At 44.9% G+C, this 12,333-nt stretch overlaps 1 protein-coding gene across 3 annotated transcripts in view; it reads left to right on the plus strand.

Moving 5' to 3' along the window:
• Nucleotides 1-12,333, plus strand: part of LOC136581758 (mitochondrial ornithine transporter 1-like) — a 53,332-nt gene that overhangs the window by 27,467 nt on the left and 13,532 nt on the right. For 2 of the 3 annotated variants that reach the window (XM_066582395.1, XM_066582390.1), the window contains exon 2: nucleotides 9,262-9,365. In XM_066582395.1, coding sequence (XP_066438492.1) covers nucleotides 9,311-9,365 — 55 coding nt within the window. In that variant the 5' untranslated portion in view covers nucleotides 9,262-9,310. Of the gene's footprint in view, nucleotides 1-3,326; nucleotides 3,358-9,261; nucleotides 9,366-12,333 lie in introns of those variants that run through there. The other variant, XM_066582384.1, reaches the window with a different exon arrangement.

The following is a 12,333-nucleotide window of genomic DNA, read 5'->3' on the forward strand; positions in this document are numbered from 1 at the left end:
TCGCGCCGAACGGGGGGCTATTGAAAAAAAAAAAAACCGTTTCGGCGCGGGACAACCCCTTTAACTATAGACTATGAAGGACATTGATCCCCCAATGTCTGCGACGTATCACCATGAATATCCTTTGCGGACTTTCCTTGCAGAAACAAGAATTTTATCACTCCTCTGCTCTCATTTGCGGTGAATATCGCCTTAAAATCCGCCATTTTGTTTTCTCGCGTGCCTAGATCACTGTTGCCATAAGCTACAAACACAACATTTTGAAAACATATTAGACAGATAAGGCTTTCATGTGATGTAACATTCGTTACCATAGAAACAAAAAAAGAACACAAAGCCAAAGACTTATCAGCAGCCCCTTGTATAACATTAGACTTGTGTGCCCATTCAGCCACTTTTACGGTGCCGGCGGGCGCATGTAAAAATGCCTTCGCTCGTGGGAAAGAGCCCTGAGGTTGAGATTTTTTACTTTCACATTAATCCCACAATGTATCTGGACAGCATTACCTGAGGCTTTACCACTTTTGCCCGCTGGGGGACAGTTTAATTATTATTAAAGGAGATGTCCCGCGCCGAAACGGGTTTTTTTTTTTTTTTAAACCCCCCCCCCGTTCGGCGCGAGACAACCCCGATGCAGGGGTTAAAAAAACCACCCGCACAGCGCTTACCTGAATCCCGGCGGTCCGGCGTCTTCATACTCACCTGCTGAAGATGGCCGCCGGGATCCTCTGTCTTCATGGACCGCAGGGCTTCTGTGCGGTCCATTGCCGATTCCAGCCTCCTGATTGGCTGGAATCGGCACGTGACGGGGCGGAGCTACACGGAGCTACACGGAGCCCCATAGAGAAGAGGAGAAGACCCGGACTGCGCAAGCGCGGCTAATTTGGCCATCGGAGGGCGAAAATTAGTCGGCACCATGGAGACGAGGACGCCAGCAACGGAGCAGGTAAGTATAAAACTTTTTATAACTTCTGTATGGCTCATAATTAATGCACAATGTACATTACAAAGTGCATTATTATGGCCATGCAGAAGTGTATAGACCCACTTGCTGCCTCGGGACAACCCCTTTAACTTCACCCAAATAAGCTACAGACCATACATATACAGTCAGGAGAATGAGCGGTGATCTCCTCCATTATAACTGTGTGACCGGAGCTTTATGATCATCAGTAACTGTGATAGCAGTGCCTGTGTCTGCTTCTATGCAGTTTCTGTGGTAGGGATCCATAACTTCAAGTAGATCTGAGCTTGTCAGAACTAAGATCCCATGACCCTCTAAGAAGAAAGTTTCAGGTAACACCAGCTCACTTATATATACTGGGGGGATAGCTACATAGTGAATGAATAAATTAAATCCCCCTTAAATGACCCTTTAATGAGAGGTTTCCCCAGAGACGAGGCCCTCGGCCTCCTGAGTATGACTCTGCTGTGTTGCTCGCTGGTTAAGCTTTGTGCCGACTCTCACATGATCACATAATCTAACCCAGTTTTGGCAAAAATATGCAATGTGAAAAGCTACTCTCAGAAACCTGCAGAGTAATCTCCTCTCATCGATGTGCTGCAGACTGAGGTGAAACAGAGGTCTGAGCTCTCTGGGGCTCCTTGTAGGGCTGACTATTCTCCACTTGTACGGGGCGGACAGAGGCAGTGCTTGCATTTACTGCCAGCGAGCGATGGCTCCTCATGCTGGTAATTCAGGACTAAGACAAAACTTTGGAAGGTGATTAAGCCATATGCCTTATAACCGAGTGCATATCCTAAGAAAGAAATGTCATATCCACGCTGGGTATGATAAGCTGTCCATGTCCTATTCGTCTTTCTACAGGGACCCCCTCACCCTAATAGCCAGAGGGGTGGCAACTTGAAAGAGCAACTCTTATTCTGGTGGATGCGGCATAGACATATTACATAGTCACCCATATATTGGAATGGGTATTGTGTAATACTACATATCCCCTACAGCAACATGTGCAGCCACACTACATAAATCATCCTTCTCCTGGCTCTGTCTCTTCTTCTGGCAGCCCATCAGTGCCTCCACAACACAATCGCTTAGTTCTGTTGTGGTATTTATACTATGAGATTGGTTCTGGCTCTGTACTTACGTTATAGGCTTGGTTCTGGTCTTGCATCTATGTACTGTACTGAGATTCGCTTGTGCTGTATTTATGTTATGAACTTGGTTCTGTGGCTGTATTTATATTTTATTAGTTCTGGTTCTGTATTTAAGTTATGAGCTTTGTTCTGTTACTGTTTAAGGGCTTATTTAGATGACCGTATATCTGTTCGGTTTTCACGCCGAGCCGATATACGGTGTCCTTGCCTGCAGGGGGGGGGTGGAAGAGCCAGGAGCAGGAACTGAGCTCCCGCCCCTTCCCCGCCCCTCGCCACTATTTGCAATGGGAGGGGTGGGACAGGGCGGAGCTAAGCGATGGGACTTAGCTCTGCCCCGTCCCTCCCATTGCAAAAAGTGGCACGAGGTGGAGAGGGGGCGGGAGCTCAGTTCCTGCTCCTGGCCCTTCCATCCTCCCCTCCTCTCCAGACAAGGACACGGTATATCGGCTCGGCGTAAAAACTGAGCCGATATACGGTCGTCTAAATAAGCCCTCACGTTGTGATCTTGGTTATGCTGCTGTATGTAGGTTATGAAATTAGTTCTGGTGCTATAGTTGTTATGAGCTTGGTTCTGGTATTGTATCCATGTACTGAGGTTGGTTGTGCTGCATTTATGTACTGAGCTTGACTCTGGTGCTGTAATTACGTTGGTTCTGGTGCTGTATTGTTAGGAGTTTGGTTCTAGGGCTTGGTTCTGGTACAGTACTTATTCACTGAGCTGTTCTGGTGTGAGTATGCTGCTATCTTGTTGCTTTTGGCACAAGTAGAATACCAGAACACTGCCTGTCAGTACAATATACTATATAGCATTTTTGTCTTATGACGGGGAGCCAGAAAAATCTGGTATAGCGTGCCATCTAAACTAAGGCGATAATGTGTAAGTTCTTCGGATGATATGTTTAAACTTGCTGCTACAAATCCTAGAGTGTTTTCCATAGTTGAGATCATATAACTTCTTACATGTAAGTTCATTACTTTTGGTATAGTCAGTTTTATAGGTGGTATATAATATAGCATATCCTAGGTCATATATATCCACTAAGTCAGTGAGACTTGAGAAAATCACATGGGGAATGAATTGTGAAAGGGTCACAATGGAATATGTAAACAGACAGAGGGGAAATGTCATTTTAGTGACGGGGATTAGGACACTGTGCAAATAGACTGATTGTGCAGAATCGTGTGCTGCCTTTCAAGTCCCACAAATCCGAAATCGGCCAGAGGGGAAAGCAGAAAGTGGTAAGTGAGGCATTCTCCACTTCTTCTAGAGTCCTGCTTTTGTGTAATGTATCTGTTGTACACCTCGCTTCAGATCACAAGTGCTGATAGAGTCACCAACTGTAAACCCGGACAGTTTGTACAAGCAATGGGCTGTTCTCTTGTAACTGTAATTATCCTCACAACACAGTAAATGCTGCTAACGTGTTCATAGTCATATCTGAGCGCCAGGCACATATTACACATATAGCACATGTTAACTCCACAACTACAGTGTGCTACTATGCTGTGAACTGAGTTATCACAGTACACCAGTCATTGCTGTATTCGTACTTCTATTCTTTTTCGATCGTTTTCATTTTAGCATTTTTCTTTAAAAATGTTGTCTGTCCAGACTTTTTGGAAAAGTTGCCTAGAAAATCGAAAAAAAAAAATCAGCCTGGAACCCTGGGAGTAGGGGCAATTGAGTGTATGAGTGTCTGGGACTGAAGATATACTATATTCACATGCACCAATGTCCATAGAAGTGCAATAATTCTATAGATCTCCATGCCTATTCTGTCAGCGCACATTAGATTAGCAATACACAGCTCTATTCAGCGCCAAGAAAGGTTTGGCGCTATTCATTTGTTTGTACATTCAGCTCCTTTAAAAAGCCTTATGCTATTTGCATAGCCATTGTAGCCTGCTGATTGCTGGTCTATGTAAATAGTCAGCCAGTCAGGATGAAGAAGAATAAATCTGTATTTGTTACTTATTTAACTTTAGATTTATCTGCTATATTCTTCATACTTGATGCTTTCTGTATGCTTTGCTTTTGGTTGTTATTGTGCTATTGCTTGGCATAGGGGTTCTAATTTCTTATAACAGTAGTGTATGTATATATATATATATATATATATATATATATATATATCAATTAACACCCATCCATCGTGTTTCCCCATAAATAAGTCCTGGCCTGATTTTTGTCTATTTTCAGGGAGGCTTGAAATATAAGCCCCACTCCAAAATAAGCCCTACCTAGATTACATTTAAAAAAATAATTCATAAGCAAGCAGGCACGTTCTGGGTCCCTTCCACTGCTCTACAAATTTCTGTTGTTTCACTGCGCGCCCTGCACTCCTTGGTCGCTGACAGAAGATCACTTCCTGGTTGCGGGATTCATAAACTTTGCTTCCAGGAAGCGATCGCTCTGATTGGTTCAGCGGAGCTGCTCTCTATCAATCAATGCAGCGCTCACCGAGCCAACACGGCAGCTGTGATTGGTTGAGAGCAGCAACCATCGTGTTGGTTCAGCAAGTGCTGCTCTCAGCCAAACAGAGCCATCGCTTCCTGGAGGCAGGATTTATGAATCCTGTGACGAGGAGGTGATGTTCTGTCGGCAGCTGAGGAGTGCAGGACGCGCAGCAGAAGAGGCCCGGACCTCTGCTGCTAGATAAGTAAAATAAGACATTAACCGAAAATAAGACCTGGTGCCTCTTTTGGGGCAAAAATTAGTATAAGACAGGGTCAGATTTGGGGGGAAACATGGTAGTAGCATGTTGTACCTCCTTTGACCTTCAGAACTACAGCGATCTGAGTAAGCATAGATTCCAGTAGGTGTTGAAATCGTTCTGCAGGAATATTGGCCCATGTGGACAGGAAGCTTCTTGTAGTTGCTGCAAATTAGATGGAGTTGCTGACATGTTCTGAACAGCTGACAGGAAGGGTTCATCAATTCATGCTGCTTGCGTCAAATTCTGACCGTCCCATCCAAATGGTGCAACATAAATCTGGATTCATCTGACCAGGCAATGTTTTTTTCACCGCTCGAGGATCTTTTTTGCGCTCTCTTGTCCACTGGAGTTTCGCCTTTCTAGTTCTCTTTGGGCTGGTTGCACCAACCCTTTCTGTTGATCCAGGTTTAGTTAAACCAAGAAGAAATACTGCTTGGTCATTCGGTACTATCTATGGTCAGGTGATCTTCAAGCATTCATAGTGATATTAAAAACATGGCCACTACCAGCAGCAAACATGGGTGAATTTCACCACCCAGGAAAAGCCTATCAGACTATTAGCCTGGTTCACCATCTTGGATTTTGGCTGCTAAACTATTTTCAACTAGTTTGATCTGCTGAAATCGGGCGATCAGATTGAACCTAGATTTGAAACAAAATCACCATGTCAGTGCAACTTTTTTTTGCTTGATCTTAGATCAACTCTTGTTGAACGCAGACCAAAACTTTGGGGCAACTAGCTCTTAGACAACAATGGCGCTGGAAGTAGTTGTCTGCTGCTATAGCCCATCCGTGCTAGGCAATGACAAGTTGTGTACTCGGGCATGTTAGTTGGAGCACCAGTGTTGTATTCAGCTGCAGTTTGCTTATCTGTGTGCTCAGTATACTCAACACACCACTGAGTGAAAAAAACACACAAGGCTGGCAGTGAAATCCTGGCACCGGATAGTCTAGCGTCAATGACCAAGCCTCATTGGAAGCCGCTCAGATTCTTATTTTATTGCAAAATTCACACTGAAACTGATCAATGAAAATCTGCTGTCTGACGTTTTCCGACATTCTGATTGAAGGCTGTACAGCTCAGATGTCGGAAGACGTCCGGCAGGGTATTCTTACTGTATATTACTAGCTGCTCTGTTGTTGGGGGCCTCTGCAGCATATCCCATACCGCAATACTGGCTCTAGCCAGCAGATGGCGCCATTGTATAATGGCAGAAAGAGAAAGCCCTCTAGGAAACCCTGAATCCAAAATTGGATTGCAAAAGGTTAATTTGAAGACCCAGAAACGTATGATAGGGGCATGTTATAATAAAGTGAAAAGGATAAGGGAAGGGATTTGTATAGTGACAACTTATTCCACAGCACTTTCAGATAATTTATTTATTACCCCCCCACCCCCCTAACAAGCTGGGTACTCTTTTTACCGACCTCAGAAGGATGGAAGGCTGAGTCAACCTTGAGCCGGCTACCTGAACCACGTGGGGATTGAACTCACAACCTTCAGGTCATGAGTGAGAGCTTAGGACTGTATACTGCTGCCTTAACAATGAATAATGAACACACTACACCAACACACTGATTACACTTTACTTACTGCACTAATATACTGATTACACTAGCACTACACTGACTGATCACACTTTCCTAACTACACTAATATACTGATCACACTACACCAACATACCTTTAATGGGTTAAAGAGGAACCCAATGCTTATTGGATTCAAAAACATGTTACTTTTAAAGAGTGTCATTTGTGACCTAGGCAAACTTCAATAGTACAACCGCGTCCTGCAACCAACACTGCAGCTTGCACAGTAGATCACGAGATAAAAAGGTCACATAGCATTGCAGTCACCCGGCTTGGCATCTAACTCACACATTGCCAGAGCAAAATCTGTTACACAATTACCTGAGATACATGGTTTCACCTCATTAATTCATTTAAGGCCAGGCTCACACAGCGTATTTGAATTGTGTTTTGCGCACACGATGTACACTTGTATAATATACAGCACATAGATGTTCACTGTTACACTCACACTAGCCTCTGTTCATTGAGTATAATATGCAAGTAAAAAAGAACGCAGCATGTTCTATTCTACCGCGTATTACGTATGATACAGCCCTATTGTTGATTAAAGGGATGAAACTAGGAAGCCCGAACATGACCGTGTGCGTGAGAATAAAAGTCATCTGCAGTCCAAAATCACTGCCATACATAATGATGCAATAGCCCACACAGCGTTATATACCCAGCATTTTACCACATGCTCGTAGGAGCCTGCTTTAAGTAGGAGAGAACAACTACGAATGTAATTCTATCATGTGAGTCATCTTCCAGTGAATTAGGATATGGAATGATATAACGCAAGCCCCTGCCTTGAACTTTGGGTAAGTGCATAAGTTATTTTCTATTGTAGTGTGGGTGGAAGATGATGACACATGGAGGGGGGTATCAATTACATTTATTTTACATCTGGATTATTTTCGGTCACTGCACTAATTTTGGACCTGCAGTTTGCCTGTGGATGGTCTGTTAGTTAAAGAACATAATGATTCTAGCTGTAGGACTGTATCTGACAGTGACTGAGGTAGAGTCTTGCCTGTGCTGCAGATTGCATACAAGTAGACATAGATTGCAACATGGGTTGGTTTTGGGGCATAGTAGTTGCCATATCAATCTGGATGAATCCCCAATTGGAGTGAAAATTGGTGGAAGAAGCAGAAACACTCTTCGATATGCTGACGACACAACTCTACTTGCAGAAAATGAACAGGACTTTGAATACCTAATTTGAAGAGTCAAAGACAAAAGCGAACACATGGGATTGTATATCAATATGGAGAAAGCAAAGCTGCTGACAACAGCAATGTTGTACCAAGCATAAAAATCGACAATGAAGAAATTGAATCAGTCTAAGGTTTCACTTTCCTTGGATCCAAGATCGACCGCAGTGGTGAATCGGGGCCTGAAGTCAAAAGAAGACTCAGCCTTGGTCGTAGTGCAATGCAAGGAATAGCGAAGACATCAGCATTACCACAAAGATCTGAATAATCAATGCAATCTCTTTCCCAATAAGTACATATGCATGCGAAAGCTGGATACTCAAGAAAGTAGACAGAAGGAGGATGGAGGCCTTTAAGCTGTGGTGCTGGCGGCGTATGCTGTGAATACCTTGGACAGAGACTGTCACAAAAAAGGCGATCCTATCATACTTTGGTCATGTCATACGAGCCAATTCTCTGGAAACAACATTAATGATCGGCACAGTCAGTGGGTCCAGAAGAAGAGGACACCAAAGAACACGCTGGCGAGACACAATCAAGGTTAACACGAACATGACTTGAAAATCTGAAGGAAACGGGCAAAGACAGGGAAGCATGGCGTATGCCGATCAACAAGGTGACCGAAAGTCGTCAACGACTGAACACATAAATCATCCTCAATTGTCATATCAATACATATGAATGGGAACTGTTACAGGTCAAGGTTTGGCATGAGCTCAATCACTGACAGCATGCACAAAAAACTGCCAGTGTGTCAACTATTTACTTGGCAAACAGGTACAACTCCTCTTGTCTTATGCTCCTTTTACACAGGCCAATTATTGGGGCCAAAATTTGAACCACTTAAAGAGACCAAAGATCAGCTGATAAACAAGCAAATGCTCAATGGCTTATTTACGCAAGCCAAAACGCTTGCTGATTGGCGGTACATCTCCCCATGTGAACAGGCAGATTTACAGCCAACGTATGGGGACGAACAATCCTATTGGCAGTTGATAGTCCCTAATAAGCCAATTTTCGGCCCATGTAAAAGTTAAACAAGCACTGATGCGATATATGTATTGATCAGTGCTTATTACATGGCCTTTGTAAACCGACCGTTACAGGCTGTTGCATAAGCATCATGACTTCCATTCATGAAAAAAAGCACAAGGCTTTACCTGATCTGCTGCGTAAACCATCCTCATAGTGTCCCATAATGGGATCCATTGCAGCTTCGATGTGGTTTCTGTAATGTTGGCAAATAAAATGAGGTTGTCTACAGGAATGTGAACATGGCTTCAACACATGAGTCTAAAATTATACCTCAAATGCGTAAAAGTGTAGAACAGGCAGACTGAATTGTAGACTATATATCGTCTCCAGTACTGGCCTATGTTATCTGCTAGCTACCAGTAGGCCTAGGTATAAAATTGCAGAAATTGGCTCTTGTAATCATCAGTTTGCTGCTTTCATGCTCACAAAGTCTCCTGAAAAACAGATCTCGATTCTGATTGGTCGCTATGTACAACGTCTCCAATTTTTCTTTGATCCGGTTTTGATAAATCTCTCCCAATGTTTTTTCTTGAAGTTAATGGGACATGAATCCATATATTTAGCTATAACATTACTTTCTCTTGTAATCTGCTTTTTTTCAGGGTTCAAAAAGATTCTACATGAAGACGGGCGACATTCTAGCAAGGAAACATGAAAACTAATAATACCATCCAGGCTGCTATCGACCTGACAGCTGGTGCCGCAGGTAATTCTATAGTTCGTCCCTTGTCCTCTAATTCTTCAGTTATCTCAGATACTTAGATTCAAATCATGCGACACCAGTAAGTAGGCAGGGTCGTAACTTGCAACAGTCCGCTGTAAAAAACTTTTCACCAAGCAACTCTGGTGAAAAGTGTCCCCATACTGTTTTCTCACAGTGACCTTGATTGCTATAAAGTGATTTTATTAGCTTGACTATATGTGCCAATATGCCCAGCTCTTGTAGGGCCTGCCATAGCTTGTCATGGTCAAGGCAGTCAAAAGCCTTGATGTAGTCGATGAAGCACATGTAGATATTGTTTTGGTATTCTCAAGCTTTTTCCATGGTCTATCGCAGGTTTGCAATATGATCGCTGGTGTATTTCCTGTATAATTTTGAGGAGAATCTTGCTTGCATGCGGATGGGGGCTATTGTTCGGTAGTTGGAACAATTCTGGGAGTCGCCTTTCTTTGGTAGAGGGATGAAGATAGATTTTTTCCAGGTCCTGTGGCCATTGTGTGGACACCCATACTGCCTAAAGGCCCATTTACACACAACGATTATCGCTCAAATACGCTCAAAAGCCATTGTTTGAGCAATAATCGTTGTTTGTAAATGCTTCCAGCTTTCACTCTTCGGCTGAATGATAATTTTTAGGTGAGCATAAAATCCTTTGTTCAGCTGGAGAGAAGATAACACAGACCGCATGCTGTGTTTGCTGTACAAAGTGTTGTATTCTCCACGGGGAGCACTGATTACATTGTATTCTACTTGCAGCCCTGTGGCAGAACATTAGTGTCCATTAGCAGTTTATGCAAAAACAATCACTCAAAACCTTTCTTTTGAATGATTATCTTTGTGTGTAAATAGGCCTTAAGACGGTACTGTGATGGTTTTCATTGGTACTGGCAGCAATAGCTCTGCCAGTATGTTATCTATGATGCTCCTACCCAAAGTGCAAGCTAACGCCAATGCGTGACTTGCTGCAATGCAGTAAATAGAAGCATTGGCACTTATTTTTCTGAGTGGACAACCCCTTTAAGGCAGTATAAGTGGCTATAAAATGCAAACAGGACTTCTTTAAGGGGATATCTATCTAAGGTTGTATTCACACAGACTGGGCATATGCATCAGGAAAGCTCCCGACACATATTCCAAGCATGTATGAAGCATTTGGATGATGGATTTGGCACGGCGGTGACAAACAAAGGCAATGGCAAGATGCGTTTTTTGCAAAGCGAACTAAGTTTTACTGAACAAGCAAATAGTTAAATATTTAAAGGGGTGGTCTCGCGAAACCAAGTGGGGTTATACACTTCCGTATGGCCATATTAATGCACTTTGTAATGTACATCGTGCATTAAATATGAGCCATACAGAAGTTATTCCACTTACCTGCTCCGTTGCTAGCGTCCTCGTCTCCATGGTTCCGTCTAAATTCGCTGGCAGCTTGCTTTTTTAGACGCGCTTGCGCAGTCCGGTCTTCTCCTTCCAGCACGAGCCGCTTCAGTGTGCTCCCCGCTACAGCTCTTCTGCGCATGCGCAGACGAGCTGTCACTGCTCGGGAGCGCGCTGGAGCGGCCATTCTGTACCTTCCTCTGTTAGAAGAAGGTGCAGAAACTGGAGCTGCCCAGCGGAGAAGCCGCCCAGGTGTCCAGCTGTCCCGAGAAGCCGCCCAGGTAAGTGATGGGTCGGGGGGTGATCTTCACTAACAGGTGAAGGTCTCGGGCCACAGCGGTAGGCCCCGGAGCCCAGCGCTGGGCTCCGGAACCTAGCGCTAGGCTCCGGAACCTAGTGCTGGGCTCCGGAACCTAGCGCTGGGCTCCGGAACCTAGCGCTGGGCTCCGGAACCTAGCGCTGGGCTCCGGGGCCTAGCGCTGGGCTCCGGGGCCTAGCGCTGGGCTCCGGAACCTAGCGCTGGGCTCCGGGGCCTAGCGCTGGGCTCCGGGGCCTTCGTCTGTTGTCAGGGTCTAGCGCTGGGGAGCCGGGAGCGTAGCGCTGGGGAGCCGGGAGCGTAGCGCTGGGGAGCCCGGGGCTAGCGCCGGTTACCTGCTGCCTGGCGGTGGGTGACTGGTCGGCGGCTGCGGTGGGTCCGGTCGGCGGCTGCGGGGCGTCTGGTTGCCATGGAGACACAGCTGTAGCGTCTCGGGAGCGCGCACGTCGGGCTGCAGCAAGCGAAGGGAAAAGAGCCGGCGGCCATCTTGGGGAAACTTTTATAAGATGCTGAAACGCTGGAACGGTAAGTACGAACCAGCTAGAAAAGTCATTTACAGGGGGGCTTAGTAATGTATGTTTAATTAGGGGGACTGGGCAAAAAAAAAAATTCACTGCTTCCTCGAGACATCTCCTTTAACACTCCACAGGAGGGTGCAATTACTGGAAGGTTACATAACTCATTATAACTTCACTCTCGGGTACATCTCAAGCTTAGTCTGGTGGCAGCAAGTCACCTGATACACAGACAAGCTCTGCTCTCTGAAGCCCAGACCTTTCCCTCCCCGTAGTAGCTGCATATCTACACCTGATACACCAGGCACCATAGATGCCACCATTTACCTCAAGGTCTACTCTAGTGCACCATCTCCTCTAAAATTCTTATTAAGGGTTGGTGGACTTACTGCACCCTTATGTCACACATATTACATTAATCCATAATTTATATGCTCTCTAAGCATTCCACTACTTATAAGAATAGACCTAACCCAGTCGAGGCACCTCAGTCCTTTTTCCTCCATTCCTCCTTCCGGCCTGCGTACTAGCCAATACTAATCTCTAACGGATGTGCACACTTTACATTGGGGGCGTCACTTCCTCTTCGTCAGTGGGAGGTACACCTAAACCGCATGCACCACTCCATAAGTCCAGCCGCATTATCTCCGGCTCCTGATGGAATGTTAGCAGCTTCTCCAGACTCACATACTCCATTCCTGGCCAGCAATAGTCCTTCTTAGGACACGGACTACTCAGCCTGCTC

This window comes from Eleutherodactylus coqui, chromosome 1, assembly GCF_035609145.1.
Source record: "Eleutherodactylus coqui strain aEleCoq1 chromosome 1, aEleCoq1.hap1, whole genome shotgun sequence".
Lineage (NCBI taxonomy): Eukaryota > Metazoa > Chordata > Amphibia > Anura > Eleutherodactylidae > Eleutherodactylus > Eleutherodactylus coqui.